The 17046-nt window shown below is 31.8% G+C and overlaps 1 protein-coding gene across 1 annotated transcript in view; it reads right to left on the bottom strand.

Annotated features, from left to right (window-relative positions):
* Nucleotides 1-464: 464 nt before the first annotated feature.
* GABRA6 (gamma-aminobutyric acid type A receptor subunit alpha6) overlaps nt 465-17046 on the bottom strand; it is a 39421-nt gene continuing 22839 nt past the window's right edge. The window contains exons 8-9 of the mRNA XM_074285149.1: nt 3243-3260; nt 465-758 (exon numbers count right to left, since the gene is read on the bottom strand). Coding sequence (XP_074141250.1) covers nt 465-758; nt 3243-3260 — 312 coding nt within the window. The remainder of the gene's footprint in view (nt 759-3242; nt 3261-17046) is intronic.

Raw genomic sequence — 17046 nt, 5'->3', positions numbered from 1 at the left:
AATAATGGCCAGGCTGAATGCTGATTTCACAATGCAAGTGACAGCCATTCTTAACCAATATAAAGGTTACCTCCATGCTGATATTCATCTATTGATAAATATTTAGGGTATTTTTTATAATTTTGCTCTTTTGTAAGATGGACCAAAACTGATCTATTTTTGGGCAACCTTTGGAGGTGTTAATATCCATTCACTTTATTTTGTGATTAACAGGGGGAAATATTCTTCAATGTTAGACAAAAAAAAAAAAAAAAAAAAAAAAGCTTTAATCATTTATATTTACACTTAAGTATCATTCTAGATTTTCAGAAAATAATTTTTCTTCCAGAAAGGTTAATTTTTTTCCATCCTTCACATTTTGCTAGCAATATTACTTAAAATTCTGAGTCCTTTTGCTATTTTCAAAATAGATTGCAGATTCCCTAAATATAGACACTATCTATATAGATTATTTTGTCTGACAACTATTCAATGCCACTACTCACTTCCATTGTTTCTTTAGAGAGGTAAACAATCCAATATACCAAGTTGAATCCTGCAAATGCCACAGGAAAAAGAATTCTGGAATACTGGTCTATTTTGCTTGTGCCATTAGTGGCTGGTGGTAGCAATGGTGGTAGAGGTGCTGATGATGGAATGCCAGGCATAAACTGTGAGTTAGAGGCTCTGCTAAGAACCTTTTTCACCTCAGGTGATGGAAGTTTTGACAGGGTCAGAGAGTTCACTCTCTTCTTTAGAGTATAATTGGAATCAGGATGCTGTGGAGAGAAAAGACTTAGTTGTTAGTGACATGCTTATCAATACAGATAGCAATCAATTTATTCAGTAGACATTTATAGAGTGCTTTCTGTTTATTTTCAAGGCAATGTGAATGGGTGATGCTAAGATCTATAGTGTCGTAATCAAAGCAGTATAATTTATAAAAAAAAAAAAGTTCCTTTTATACTTCCTAGAAAATCACTGACTTCATTCTACTAAATTTCTAACTAGTCAACTTAGAATGATTCATATCTGAGGCTTGTTGTCCTGATTAGGATATGATAGTTTCTCCTGGAGTTTATAGTATAGGGATAGACAAAATATAAAGGAAATTGGAAAGGAGGAAAGGAGAGTTAGGCAGCTTGCTTCACAAGCAATTGGGTAATACTGAGTCAAAACAGCTGGTGGGGTGGCAGAACAATCCAGAAAGTGAATTTAGATAGAAGTAAAAACTTCCTTAAGAAATGGCAGTCCCAACTAGGACATTTATCAAGAAATCAATAAGCAAAAAGTTAAAGATTTGAATAAAATTGTAGAAAAGTTAGATAAGCTAGAATCACAAAACTGTTGACAGTGAATAGTAGAGAATATATGCATTATTCACTTTTTACAGAAGATGAAATTAAATCCCAAAAAGTCTAGTGACTTCCTTGGGTCAAAAAAGGAATGGCAAAACTTTAATTAAAATCTATATTGATTCATTCTGAATTAAGTAGCAGATTTTGTAGCAGATTTCCTCAAAGTCAAATCATTAGTAAAATCTGAAAGAAAATGACTGGGATCATAGAGATTATTGGAAAGATGAGCATCCTTCAAACAGGAATAGAGTTTAGAGAGATGAAGATATATTACAGATTGAATTTAAAAGAATTAGGGAATGTTCTACCATTTTCAAGTCATCTCAACTACATCATAATAGCAAAAAGTACTCATACTCACTCTTGATAAGGAAACTAAAAAGAAGAGAGGTAAACAGCCATTAAGGAAAACATGTTAAGCCTATTTTTATAAGAAATGTTTTCTGTCACTTTCTATGTATCATAATTTCCCACCCTCATCCCTTGTGCTAAATAACTCTGTTAACTGAATGTTTTGTTCACCATGTTACTCTGAGATCCTGCCAGGCTGGCACTAGGTGTTTGAATTTGTATGTGTGTCATAGAGAGAGAATCATAGTTCATTTGGAGGGAGGAGACCATGAGACAAGGATTGAGACAGAAGGAAGAGTTTATAAATAGAAAATTATCTGCAGATATTTCTGAGAAAAAGAATAAAGTTTGGCCACTCTCACTCCCTTGGTGCTAATAACCATAAAATGATGAATATTATCTTCTTCCTAAAATTGTATTTAAGTTCAAACTGGTATTTGGTTTTCTTGCCCATATAATCATTAGTTTTGGTCTTTCTTCTTTTTCTCCTACCAGGAGTTGGTATTGGTAAAAACAAATTGAATTCTTTATTGATCAATATACTTCTTCCTGAAATATTTCTTCATAACAAACATTGATATTACTATATAAAAATATAGGTCCCAATGAATCACTGAGAGATTTAATTTCATTCTCTTTTCCCTCTTCCTTCTTATGTCTGTCAGTTAGCCTGTCTCTTACTCTCTCCTTCCTTCTTTTACTTTCTTTCTGTCTCCATTTCTGTGTCTCTGTCTCTGTCTTTGTCTCTGATTCTATCTGTCTCTCTCTATTTCTCACTCTCTTGCTCACTCATTCTTTCTCCCCTTCTTTGGGTCTCACTCTTAAAATCAAGAAAAATAACAAGTATGACCATCATCTACACTGATATTAAGTGCTAAAAATCCATTGCCATATTTAAATTTTGTAAAGCAATGTTCCCACAAGAATTTACCTTTATGTTTATTTTCCTTGAAAAAATGTGACTCAAGATTGTTTGAATCAAAAATTCCCAAGAGAACAAAATTTTGACTATTTCCTGCACAGTATAGACTGAATTCTTAATATTGGCATTTAGAGTTTTAATAATTTAGTATTATCTTATAAGTTTTATTTGGCAGTCTTGATTGAACATATGTTTCTATCAAACAATAAACATAATTCACCAACATATCTTTTTTGGGGAGTGAGACTACCCTTTTGGGCCTTAAATGTTCTTGTATTTTTGACAAGAAATATATATTGTATAACTCCACCTTAGATTTTTATTTTTCTCTTTTAGCATTGATAAATAATATCTTTTGTTTCCTGACCCTAAATAAATAGTTCAAAACATTTTACCTAAATTTTACCAGAACAATTTTAGAAAACTTTGCTACTCCTGCCATTTCACAGATGAAGGAACCAAGCCTTTGAGAAGTTAAATAACTTGCTCTAGATGAACTCTGCTCTCTCAATGTCCAGTCCAGATTCCTTCCCAATACACTCAATTCCTTATTTGTTTTATGATAAAGTTGAATGCTAACAATCAGATTCTGCATGGTTTGGGCATCTTCCCATCCATGCTGTGAATTATACAATTACCAACTCTGCCATCTTAACAGCCCTGTTCTTGGGAGGAAATAAATTGAATTATAATATTAAGATGAATTCATATGTTAGTTCTAGGGCTCATTAGGGATGTTGGCCCCATTTCTCTTGTCCTTTCATACTGAAAGAAATTAACTTACAGATAGAAACCGACCTGGATTTCTCTGGTCTGAAGTCATATCTCTGTGAGGTATTTGTCCTTTAGTGGCCATTTCTCAGCTTGTCACTTGAGGCTGGGTTTACCTTATAGCAAGTGTCCCTCACAGCATGTTATATATTCTCCTTGTTTACATATTGGCAGCAGCATTGCTCCTTTGCTGCTCTGTGGGGTATATTTCTCATATAAACATACCCAATGTGACTCTGGCCTGGAACCCAGCAGCCACCAGATAAGATGGGCACTTCCTCAGTGTTGATTAGTCTACAATAGCAGAGGGGCCTTGACATTTGGTGACATTTGGAAAATAAGAATCAACACTGGTTATAATTTTTTTTTCTCCATAGACTTTCTTCCTTTTGAAGTCTTTCATTCAATTTACTAAAGAGAATTGAGCATAAACATAGACTTTGGTGTGAAAGATAAGATTTGATTTTCAGGGAAATAATATGTTCTTTTTTCAGTGAGTCTGTTCCAAATATTCTAGTGCATTAGTGCTCTAGTGCATCTCCTACAGTGGTGGCTTCTTTTAGCTATTCTGTTATTATCTGCTTCAGTTGATGAATCAAATCATCTCTTTCACAATATGCACAATTGGCTTGTACCACCAAGTTTAGACTGAAGTGCTCATCACACATGCTAAAATATTTCTTGCATATATCCTGTATAATGAGCAAGATGCAGGCATTTTATCTCAACCAGTACAATGAAAGAATGGCAGTCTTAAGCTCAATTCCTATTTCATTCTGCCTTTCTATTTCCAGTACATTGTGTAGAGCTAGGCATATAGTAAACACTTAACAAATGATTGATTAATTTATTTAAGACATATATTTTATAGTTATAGCAGCCTTCAAGAAATAAGAACTAGAAAATAACTACAATTGTACTGTAAAAGTCTTAGAAAAAGTAAACTTAGGCTTGATATATGTGTATGGTATTGTCTTTTTGGTAAGTAAACATTTTGGTTGCTGGAAAAAAAGAATATTTCTTGAGAGAAAACTGATAAAAATCAACATGCCAAAAATGATTTTTCAGGTAAAATATTGAGGAGAAACCAATATTTTTTTTCAGCACCTGATAGAGAACTGATACTAAGATGAATATACTAAAAGGAATCAAGGACTTTAGTTATGATGGCTACAGGGATATGATGGTTTATCACATAATTTTCATGTTATAAGTGAAAACTATAAAACAAATCTTTTGGTCCTAGGGGAAGATTATATAACATTATACCTAACATAAAAGTATAATTGTTGATTTTTCACATAAATGAGAGATACGTGACTACTCATTAAAATATATTGATATGTATCATAGAAAATGAAAGAAACTGTGGGAAAACCCACAAAAGACAAGGAAGTAAGAAATTAAAAAAATTAATAAGGACTAAATAATCTGAGGAATGCTTTTTGATAGTCTCTATACCTCCTAGAAGATCATTGGAAGGCATCTAAATCCTACTTTTTTTGACAGGAAAAATATTTGGACTTACTGCTGTCAATATGATCTATAGCCTAAAAGAAGAAAAATCCTCAGGGGAGACCTAGTTGCTCTTTATTTGAGAGAATAAAACAGAAGAGAACATATAGGCTTTAAATCTGTTTTGCTATGGAAAGAGGCTTGAATGTCCCGAGTGAAAATTGGATGAAGCAGAATCCCTTACTATTTTGTAGATGAGGAGCTAGAGAGTTGTCTACTTTAAAGGAATTCCTTGTTACTAAAAGAGCTTAACTCTTTTTCAGTATACTATTAAAGATGAATATGTGCTAAAGAGTATGTTACTGTTTCACTTGTTGAATATATATATATAAATATAAAGAAAAAAGGAGCTTTGCTCAGTGGGATAGTTTTGAAAACTATAAGATGAGAAAGAAAAGGTTTTAGGCAACAGGTGATGTGTCAAGCACTAATTTCTAAAGAGACCAAGGTCTTCAAGCCTTTTGTCCAGCATTATAAATTGCCCTAAATCCATGAATTTTCTACTTCTGTCTTCCTGTTAAGTTTTTGCAAACGTGTCTATTTTTTCTCATGCATATTGGGTACATTTATAGGAGAATATGATCCAAGGTAATAGTTTGATGATTCTTGTTCTTGGCTTCTATGATGTAAATATCATGACTTTTCCCCTGCTATCTTCCTATTAAATTTATGCTTAGATTATTCCTGTTTTTACTTTATTTTTAACTAGATGTTTTATACTTAAAGTTCAGTGATATCATAGTAACTTATCTTGTGTGAATAAGAAGCCAGTGGAGGCTAAGGATGCTCAGTAATAGGGATTCAGTGATGTAGTAGGACTGAATACCAACACACACAAACACACACACACGTGTTATCCCTAGTGCCCTGGGGAAAAAAAGTTTTCATTATATTCTTATGGTCATGACCAAACTTACAAGTGTAAAGAGCAGGATACAAGTAAGTAAACTATCAAGGGAAAGGTGCCCTGTGAAGTGCCATAGTGGTGGACTAAATTTCCAGAATATGTGAGTCTGGTGCTATACTCAAAATAAATGAGAAGAGGAAAATTCTAAAAATCCTAAAAATTAAAGCTCTCTAAAAGTGGAATGTACCAATATGAGAAGTAGTAAGAATCTTTTCATTGTAAGTTTTCAATTAAAGACTCCTATTAGATATTATAAAGGAAATTTCCATGGGATTACAAGGTCACTGAATTCAAATGATTCTGTAATCATTTAATAAAAACCAAGATCTAGAAACTATTATTATCATCTTATAGGTGAACAGAGTTTTTAAATATTTAAATTAGGTTACATTCCAGGTCTGTGTAGGAAGTTTGGATGTGACAGATAAGAATACCCAAACTACTTTATGTATTCTTTTACCTACTATTGATTCTGAAGTGATAGGGTCAGGACAGTAGAAGTTGTGTTAAATACTTCTGAGAATAACAATATCTTAGATAAAGTATAGCCATTATTTTAACTACTGGCACTTTTGAAATGAAATATTTGTCTAAAAGCCAATAAATTGATACAACTTTGGAAGAATTCTACTATTTCCATTTATATCTTGCTTTTGTTGTTGTCAGTTATTTAGTCATGCCTGATTTTTTTTTTTTTTTTTTTTTTTTAATAATCCCATGTGCCATAGCTTGCCAAAACTGTTCTTGGAGTATTCTTGGTAAAGTTACTGAAATGCTATTTTCTTCTCCAATGGATTAAGGCAAACAGTTTAAGTGACTTTCCCAGGGTCACACAGACAATGTCTGAGACTGGATTTGAATTAAAATGTTCTTGATTCCAGTATCAGTGCTGTATCCACTGAGCTTTCTAGTTGCTGCTATACATGTAAATAAAAGAAATAAAGAAGTCACATACATTGGGCATCAACATTTTCATTTGAGAATTGAACAGATAAGTTGGCTGAAATTGTCACATTTCAAAAGTAACAAAAAAATTAGTCCATGGGACACTTGATAATGTCTTCCCATGTTCATGATGAGCATAAATAGAAAAATATTAATATAGATAGATATGTGTGTATATATATGTGTATATACATATACATATATATGTGTATATATATACACATATATATATAATTTGTGTGTGTGTGTGTGTATATATATAAAACTATATGCCAAATTAGTAGAGGGAAAAATATTCTACATAGAGTTAGAGGGCTTGGATTCAATATTAACACCTTACTATCTGTGTGTGACCTTGTAAAATTCTCTGGCTTTCATTTTCTTTACATAAAATAAGAGGTTTAGACTATGCAGTATGTAAAGTCCCTTCCAACTTTATATCTCCGATGTTATTATCTCCAATTAGGAAGAACAAGGTTTGGTGAACTCTCCAAACTAAATGTAATATATATCTGACACATGCCCAACCCATCTAGAATGAAGTCTCTCCATGAAGAACAGTTGGGAGCCTGTTTCTCTGGTAATTTTAAGGACATTTAAGGAGAGATTATAGAGCATGAGTGAAAATTCTGTAACTTGTTCTATTCAAGTAACCACATGGTTTTGAATGGTTTCAGAATGCATTCAAAAAGGGCATTCAGATTTGGCTATTCCCTTTTTCCTACTCTTTATTTGTTGCTTCTGTATAAACCCTGGGTTGTAATGGTAGCCAATGAGAAAGGAATTTTAGAGTCAGGATCCAGATTGGGTTTAGCAATAAGTATAAAATTGCTATACCTAGGAGCAAGAAGCAATTTGCAGAAATGAGAACTCCAACAAAAATTTTCATTGGATATCTGGACATGGATTTGGTGAAGCCAATTCTATGTTAAAATCTGAGCCAAAATCTGAGGTGGTATAAAGAAGACTGTAACTAAAAGATAATATTGAGGTGGTAAATGTTTATATTTTTATTTTTTGCTATATATTTTATTTAAAAAAATAATCTCTTTGTAAAAGCAAATTGATTTTGAGTAATTCTAGTTAAGTTGTTGCCCAATAAATGGATAAAGCATAATTTGGGTCTTGATGAGACTTTTCCATTTCTAACTCAGATTGAGAGAGTAGAGTCAGAGAATGGATATTAAATATGCAAGCACATTCATTTATACTTTGTGAATACTTTTCAATGGGAATAAAAGCATTTTTTTGTTTGTTTTAAAACATAGGAAATTTACTTCACTATTTTTAAAAAATCCAAAGATTTTGATACTTGCCTGTATATTCTGAATGTTCTCTAAAAGAAGGCTATCCAGAAAGCACTAGAAATTGTGCATACTAAATAAATAAAAAAATGAATATATCCTCCAAAATTGCTTTGTCTTGATAAAAAGAAATGTCTAGTGATTGTTAAGTTAGTCCTATATTCAGCTATTGTTATTATAAAATGACCTACTGGTTTGAAAAAAGATCAAAAGGAATATCAGAAGATACTGCTTTTTATAACAATATCTACAACCCATTCTTTTAGTAAAACTACTAGTTTCAAAAATGGAAATTGACCTGTGCAAAGATATTTATTCTAATCATCACTATTTTTAGCCAAGTTTAATTAATGAGAACATTAACTACAATAAAGAGACAAAAAGAGCTCAGAAACCAACTTAGCACTACCCGTCCTCGTCAAATAGATCAATAAGCATACAGATCTTATAAACTATTGTACAAAAGATTCCTGAGGATAATTATAATTTTTTAGCATATTATCTCACAATATAGTAAAAAGTAGTTAATGGTAAAACAAACATTTAAAATATTTCACATAAAGTCCAGAGATCATATTAAGAGCATTGGAAATGAAACGATCCATAATTATAAAAATGAAATATAAAGAAAAGAAACAAAACTCTTCTCACTGTTCTTTTGATGGAATATTCTAATTATCAATATTATTAAAATCATCACATTTAAATTCTTCCCTATCTTATTTTATTTATTATGGGGTTAAAAAATAGTGACATTTAAATATATGTCACTATTTTAGTATATTTATGATATGTAATATATTAATATAACATGTATTTAAATATATCATCTCTAGGACAATGTAAGTTCCTTGAGGAAAGAGGTTACAATTATCTTGCTTTTTGTTTGTCTAATATTGAGTGTCTTAAAGTAAGAAACCAATAATTGTTTCTTGAAATTGTGAATATAACCAAATATTCACAGAATAAACTTCTGTTAGAAGTAACACAATTTTAAAGACCCAGAGAGGAAGATTTTCTACATATCTTAAAGGGGAAAAAATTTCAAAATAATTATACAAAATAGCACAAATCTTAGTAACCAAAAAAAGGTGACTAAGATATAAGCATCTATTTACTCAAGTGCTTACATTCTCATTTCTACAAAATATTTATGAGAATGGGCCATGTATACAAAAATAATTTAATTGTTAATAGGTGGATATTCACAAACAAGTTTCTAGAAAAGTACGTATTTTCAAATTCACAAAACTTATGGAGAGAGAGAAAAGAAAAAAGATTTTACTCTCTTATATTGTGCCTATTGAGTATTGATTTAAAAATACATTTGATTCAGTAGATAGATAAGACTCTAATAATTCTTCTTAAACAAGTTATCCTTTATGCATATGTCAAAATCATGGAAATTTTATGACATGAAATCTATTTTATTGGATGATCTTTATCAAATAAGACAGTAATAAGATTATATGTGATGGTCAAAGATTTTCTCTAACATCATGAAAAAATATCCTATGCAAATTTCAGAAAAAAATAACCAATTCATGTCATATTATTAAGTACATTATAGAATTCCAAAACAATGGGCTACATCAGGCCATGGAATAAAGTTGTTTCTTATCAATGAAATCAAAAACAACTTCATTATGAGCATAAAATTCCATTTGTTTTTTAAGGAATGGATAGGAATTTAGTAGATTAAGGAAGGAGGGACATTACAACCATATGGGACAGAGAAATAAAAGACATAAGAAAGATAGAGAGAAGCTAGGAAAATAGAAAATAGGAAAATCTTGCCTAGAATAGTCAGTATGAGCAGTCATGGATCACTGAATTGAATACAATGAATGTGTTATAAAGTAGCAAGATTCTCCAGTTCTATCAGTTCATGGATGGCATTGTGCTAATTATATCAAGTCCTAGTATAGTATAAGGACTATCAATAAGATCCAAATTCCCTCAAATAAGGTCAGTATAGCTGTCCACATTGTGGGGGAGGGAGTGAATGAAAAATCCAGAATGTAAATATTATAATATGACATGCAATTAAATGAATAAACCCTTCATTTGGATCATAAGTATATATGTGTATGTATGTATGTATATATTCACACACATATATGTATGTGTAAATATGACATATAAATATGATATGGTGATACATGTATGTAATCCTTGTTATCAGAGAAGTTGGTGAATCACTTGATCTCAGGAATTATGAATTATAGCTGGGCTAAAACAAATTGGATGCTTGCTATCCACTATCAGACACAAATATAATAATCTCCTGGTAATGGTAGGCTGCCAAGATATGACAAGAAAAGCAAAACAGAACAGATTGGAAATGGGTAGGTCAAAGGACTGGTAAAAAGACCCACTCTCAAAAAACAAAAAGAATGTGCACATCAGTGAATGTAAACACACATGTGGTATGCATATATATACACATTTATGAGTATAAGTATATATAATGTACATATATTTTCTAAAAACCTTAGTGCCATTTTAATATTTAATAACTTTAGTATATAAATGCTACAAGCTTAAAATAACAGCATTTGGAATGTTAATTATTTGTTTTTAAAATATGGGAAAGTTTCATATTTAAATTCAACATAACTATTGTTGTTGACTATATATTTGATCTAGTCACTTTTGGATTTTATAAAGTCTTTTATCAGCTGCCTCTCAGTGACTTAGAGGATTGCATTTGTAAACTTAGCCTTAATATCATGCATACATAATGGTATTGGTATGACTTCAATAGAAAGTTTAATGGAGAAAAATCAGGTTATTAAAGTGGCCAAGCAACAGGACCTCATATTTTGATAAACTTGTCTGAGAAAGTCTCATCCATGATATAAAACTAAAATTTAAAATATTTAATTTGAAATTCATAAAATTAAATAAATATTAAATGTAAACATATTTTCAAGTAATTTTGTATATTTATAGCATTTATGCAATAAACTTTGAAAATATAGAATATAACTGTAAATAACTAACAACTGGATATATATAGATATAGATATAGATATATAGATATTGATTTATAAATATATATACACACAAAGAATGTGTAATTTAGATTTTTCTTATAAAATGAATAAGAAGACTATTGTAATATATATTGTATATTTTTTCCTACCTTTTCACTGCAGGTATCCTCATGCACCTTGCCATTTTTGCTTCCTAGCTTCCTGGGCTTCCTTCATTTCCCATATTAAATTCCATCTCCTATCAGAAAATTTTACTAATCACTCTAGTCTCTGAGTTCTGCTGACTATCTTTAATTTATCCTGTATATATCTTGTTTGTATAGAGTTGTTTAAATGTTATCTCTCCCAACTCCTTAACAATTAAGGACTGCCTTTAAGCCTTTTGATTTTGTGAGTACTTCCAGTGCTTTGTCCTGGTCCTGGTATATAGTAGGCAGTTAATGAATGCTTGCTGATGACTAACTAACTGATCTTTGAGGGGGTGATAAGAATCCTCATCCTCTTTACCCACATAGAGAGTACCACCTAGGAAAGAATAATATCACAAAAACCCAGAAAAGATAAAGTTTCAAGGACGAGTAAGTAGTCAAAAGTTACACAGTCAAATGTTGCACAGAGATTAAAAAGGAAAACAATTAAGACTGAGAAAAGATAGTGAGATTTGGCCATTGGAAACTTTAGAGTAAGCAATTTCAATTGATAGATGAAATTTGGAAACTAGATTGCAAAAGACTAGGAAGCAAGAGAAGTGGTGGCAATAAATGTAAACAAGCATTTTTTTGTTTTTGTTTTTGTTTTTTTCTAATAAAGAGAACAGAAGGGGGGATGTAAGATGATGGTTTGAAGAAATAATAAAGTATAGTAAAGTCCTTAGTTTGTGATGAAGAAAATTTAGGTCTGTTTGAAGGTATAGAGAAAGAATTAGTAAACTGCTTAGCACAAGGCCTGACACATAGGAAGTACTTAATAAATTTTCATTTCCTTCATTTTCTCCCTTTCTTCTTTCCTTCCTTCTTGCCTTCTTTTTCTTTCTTCCATGTTCTCCTTCCTTCCTTCCTTCCTTCCTTCCTTCCTTCCTTCCTTCCTTCCTTCCTTCCTTCCTTCCTTCCTTCCTTCCTTCCTTCCTTCCTTCCTTCCTTCCTTCCTTCCTTCCTTCCTTCCTTCCTTCCTTCCTTCCTTCCTTCCTTCCTTCCTTCCTTCCTTCCTTCCTTCCTTCCTTCCTTCCTTCCTTCCTTCCTTCCTTCCTTCCTTCCTTCCTTCCTTCTTTTCTTCCTTTTTCCATTTGCTGGCTAACTGACTTTTGAATGATAAAGAGCTAGCAACAGCAACATAAAAAACAAAAATAAAAAAATAATAAAGCAAAATTAAAAAATAAAAATAAAATAATAGATTCCTAAAGTCGAAAGCAAAGCCAATTTCCAAAGCATTCTTCTGTGTTTTGAATTAAGACTTACCCATTAAAGTACAAGGGGAGAGGCCCCATTCAGTGTTAAAATGGGCTTCTGCCAGAGTGCAGATGAGGACTCAGCTTGAGACTATCACTATTTGGAGAAGAATGAACACCTATGGTTTTGAGTTTGCAGAGGGCACACCTGCCACTGAGTGCCATCCTGCCATCTATATTTTTAGACAATGCTTGGTTTTGACTAATGCTGTTTTTTTGTTTTGTTTTGTTTTGGGGTTTTTTTGCAACTTGCATCAAACTGGCCATTAGAACTAACTAATCCCTTAGGGAAAGAGAGAGCATTTGATGGATGTTTAAAGAGTGCTTTTTTGAAACTTGTTCTATTTCTAGAGAAAAAAATGTATTCAGAAATATGCTGCAAACCCTTAGGCTCAAGGGGTTAAGAGAAAAATACATTAAAGATCCAACCCTCTTTAACTGTGCTATTTTAAAATTTGATTTGGTAACATATTTTGTATTACATCTTCAGGAACAAAAGATCTGGGGACAGGACAATCCCAGTTCAAATTTTTTCTTTACTATTTGTGTGACCTTAACCAAAATACATATCTTTTCTAGGACTTTATATATATATATATATATATATATATATATATATATACATATATATATATATATATATATATATATATATATATATACATAATCTTTAAAATGAGTGGAGTAGAATAAATATATATGCATACATATGGACATACACACAAATCTGTAAGACAATAAATTATAGATACCATTTTGCAAATAAAAATATCAGGACCCAGAGTCAAATAAATTTCTACTCAAGTTTGCAAAGATTATATAAGTCAAAACAAAGACTTAGTAAGTTCTCTTTCTATTATTATACCAAGAAGAGAAATCTTTTTCAAATTAGTAGAAAACTTAAATTCAATGCTAATTTTTAGGAAATATAGTTCTGTTAATTTCAAGTACTGTAGTCATTATATACTCAGTTGATGTTCAATAAATGTTAATGATTATGATATAGGCTATAAACAGACATAGACAAGTAAAATGAGAACAGTTAATGAGAAAGTTCCAATTCACCACATTATGTGATTTTTATATGCTGAATGTAAAAGTCCTGATTCAGTTACTTGGAAAATTTACTGAATAAGGATCATGTTCAATTTCTCCCAACTGATGCAATAATTTTGAGGCTTCACTATCTATTATATAGGTAAACTTTTTTTTTTTTTTTCATGGAAGTAGTTGTTTTAGTAATTCATTAATAAAATAGAATGTATTGATAAGACAACATAATTTGAAATCACATTACCTGGGGTTTCAAGTCTCACTTTTGCTTATTTGTTATTTTAACTTAGACATGCATTATCCATGCCCAGAGCATATATCTGTATGGAAATAATAACAATTGGACATACAATCTCACAGGTTTGTTGCAGATGGTCAAGTGATAAAATACATATAGGAATGCATTACTATTTACTTCAAAGCAAAGTTTTTTGTTCCTTACACATAAGGAACTGTCAGTGTGAAGAATTCATATATTATCAAACATTTTATGTATTGCATATTTTTACTGTTTTTTTTCCTTCTGTTTTTCATTTTTTTTGTTACAAGGATGGCTTCATCCTGAATCCCTAGACCCGGATGAAGATCATAATGTTAAAAGATATTAAGAAGAGTTCCAACAATGAAAGTGCTTAGTAATTATTGTATTCAGTAAATGCAAGTTGTTATAATAACATAGATGTGGTGCAAGTACAGAAACATTGAACCCCAAAATAGATTGGGGTTAAAGGACTCTCCTCAAGTGAGCTACCAAATTTTGGGATTCAGGGGCTGAAACCCAAAGATATAATGGGGTTTTATGCCAATATCGTGAAGGGTCTCAAAAGCATTTGTAGCCTTAACCATCTCCAAATCAAGAGACAAAATTTTATTATGCTGTTAGCATTGGGCTAAATTACAAAGCGGAGATTAGTGATTAGCAACGTGAAAGATAAAGGCTAAGTTCCCTAGCAGAATTTGCCATTTACCAAGGAGAAAATACCAAAATAATGAGCAAGATGCCATAAGGCATGCAAAGTTCCTAGATAACTTGATGCAATAAGATGGGCAGTTCCTAATAAAAACCATTATGGTGCTCAGTAAGTGGCTAAATTCCTAAAAATAGTTGGAATAAGTGAGGTACCAGTGGATTATAGGAGAAAAATAATATGGCCTGCTGAGTGGACACCATAATTGTGGGGGTTATGATAATTTTGTCAATTCAAGGAATTCAAAAAGGGTTATTCTCAAAAACTCCCTTCATGATAATAAAAGGCTAACTCAAGAAAAAATAAAATAAAATAAACCCACTTAAGGATAGGATAATCCTATCAATCCTCCTCCCTGCTTGTTTCAGGGAGTCACTTGGCTTCCTGATTGCTTATAGCACTTCAGGTTCTCTCTCCAGTTAGTGTCCCTTGATGTGGCTCATTGATTTTACCAAGGACCTAGGGTCTCATTCATCCCCACCTGAATTCTTTAGGCCAGTTTGATTATCTCAAGAAGTGTCATGATATATCCAATCATTTAAGAACAGGCTACTAGAGTATAATCGATGTGTGTGGGTGTTTAAGCAAAAGTTAATCTCTAGTTACTTTTTGTTCTTAAACTGAGAGATCTTAAAAAAAATAAATAAATAAGTGATCCAATGATAGAGCAATTACATATATTGAAGGTCATTTTAAAGTATACAATTTATGCTTACTTAGTGACCAGTTCTAAACAAGAAGAGTCTGAATCAACTCTTCTTCCTTTCTTTTCTAATCTATTTTATGAAATTTCTAGGTTAACCTTAAATCACAGTCCTAATTATGTTACTTTCTTACTCAAAGACTTTCAGTAGTTCCAAATTATTTCTCACTGCATTCAAGAAATGAAATTATAGCCATGAATTAGTCCAAATTTACCTTTTCAGTTTACTTCTTCATTCACCTCATTTAGCAAATAAGCTGGACTGATTATCATTTCTGCAGCAAGCCCCATACTTCACTGACTTTGGTATCTTTACTCACCATAATCCTTATTTTTTCTGTTCACCCACAAATTCCATTTATTCAGTTCATACCCATCTTTCAAAGTTCAACTCAAATTATGTTTGTCAAAGTCATCCCTGCAGTTGTACCCTTAATATGAATCCATTTTTTTCTTTCAGGAATTTGTTTTTATTAAGTCATCTTCACCCCCTTTTTAATTTTCAATTTCTTTTTATCTACTAGTTCCTTCTCCACTGTCTACAATTAGCTAGAAATTCCCTTTTAAAAAAAAAAAAAAAAAGACATCTTTCACTTGACATTTCCATTTCCTCAGGATATCCTGTATTTTCCAATTAAACCCTTGGGTTCAAATGTTTGGACAGAATTTACTTTCATTACCTTTATATCATCATCTCCCATTCATTTCTCAATCCTCATTAATGTGGTTTCAAGCTCTACCACTTGACTTAAATAATATTCCCTAAAAACATTAATAATCTCTTAATTGCCACAATGCATTTTCCTTGATGTTAGTACTTCTTGATCTTTCCATAGAATTTGACATCATTTACATCTACTCCTTCCTGTATATTAGATCAATCATCTCTAGTTCTACAAATTGGAGCAATCATCCTTAAGCTCTTTTGATTCTGTTTCACCAATACTCAATAGTCTATAAATGTGTCCATCTAATGTCTTCTCCCTGGATCCTTTTCACCTCTCTGTGACATTTGCAGCTAGCTCTCATTAGAACACTTATTTCAATGACTTTCAAATCTAGCATTAATTTCTCACCTAAGCTCCAGGATTACCAATTAGCGCTAGTTGTCTCATAAATATTCTAGAACCAACAAATTATAGTAGAAATCATTATCTTACCTTCCTATAACTACCCTCTTCCCAACTTCCCTATGTGTGAAAAACTAAACCTAGCAATCTAAGTTTACAAATTTGGTACCATTCTCAACCCTTGACTATTCTTCATCTACCATAATTCACTATAGTCTTGCTAATTCTTCCCCTAGGAATGTTACAACTGTCTCTTTTTCACTCACATTGCTATCACTAGTTCAGGGCCTCACCTTTATCCATCTGGACCATTGAGCAAGCTTTCTCTGCCTTTAATATCTTCTCTCTCCAGGTCATCCTTCAGTCAGTTATGAAATGGATCTTCCTAAATTACAGCTTTGACTATATCACTCTTTTATTCAATATGCTCCAATAGATTGCTATTACCCTCAGGATCAAATAAAATATATTTTTTTTTGTTTTTGAAGTCTTCATACCTTTCTTTTTCTAACTTTTCCTCTTTTACAGCTTACTCTCCTCCATGTATTCTATGACTCAGTGACACAAACCTCCTTATTCTTACTCATACAAAATACTTCATCTTTTGACTTCCTGCATTTTCATTGGGAATCCTTCATCCTTGCAATGCTCTGCTTCTGAATATCCACCTCCTGTCTTTTTTGGTTTCCTTTGAGTCTCAGATAAAGCTCTAACTTTTCTGGTCCTTGCTAAATGCCAATGCCTTTCCTCAATAACT

The sequence above is a fragment of the Sminthopsis crassicaudata genome, chromosome 2 (assembly GCF_048593235.1).
Source record: "Sminthopsis crassicaudata isolate SCR6 chromosome 2, ASM4859323v1, whole genome shotgun sequence".
NCBI lineage: Eukaryota > Metazoa > Chordata > Mammalia > Dasyuromorphia > Dasyuridae > Sminthopsis > Sminthopsis crassicaudata.
Note: the sequence above shows the minus strand (reverse complement) of the source record. Positions and strands in the feature narration are given on the sequence as shown.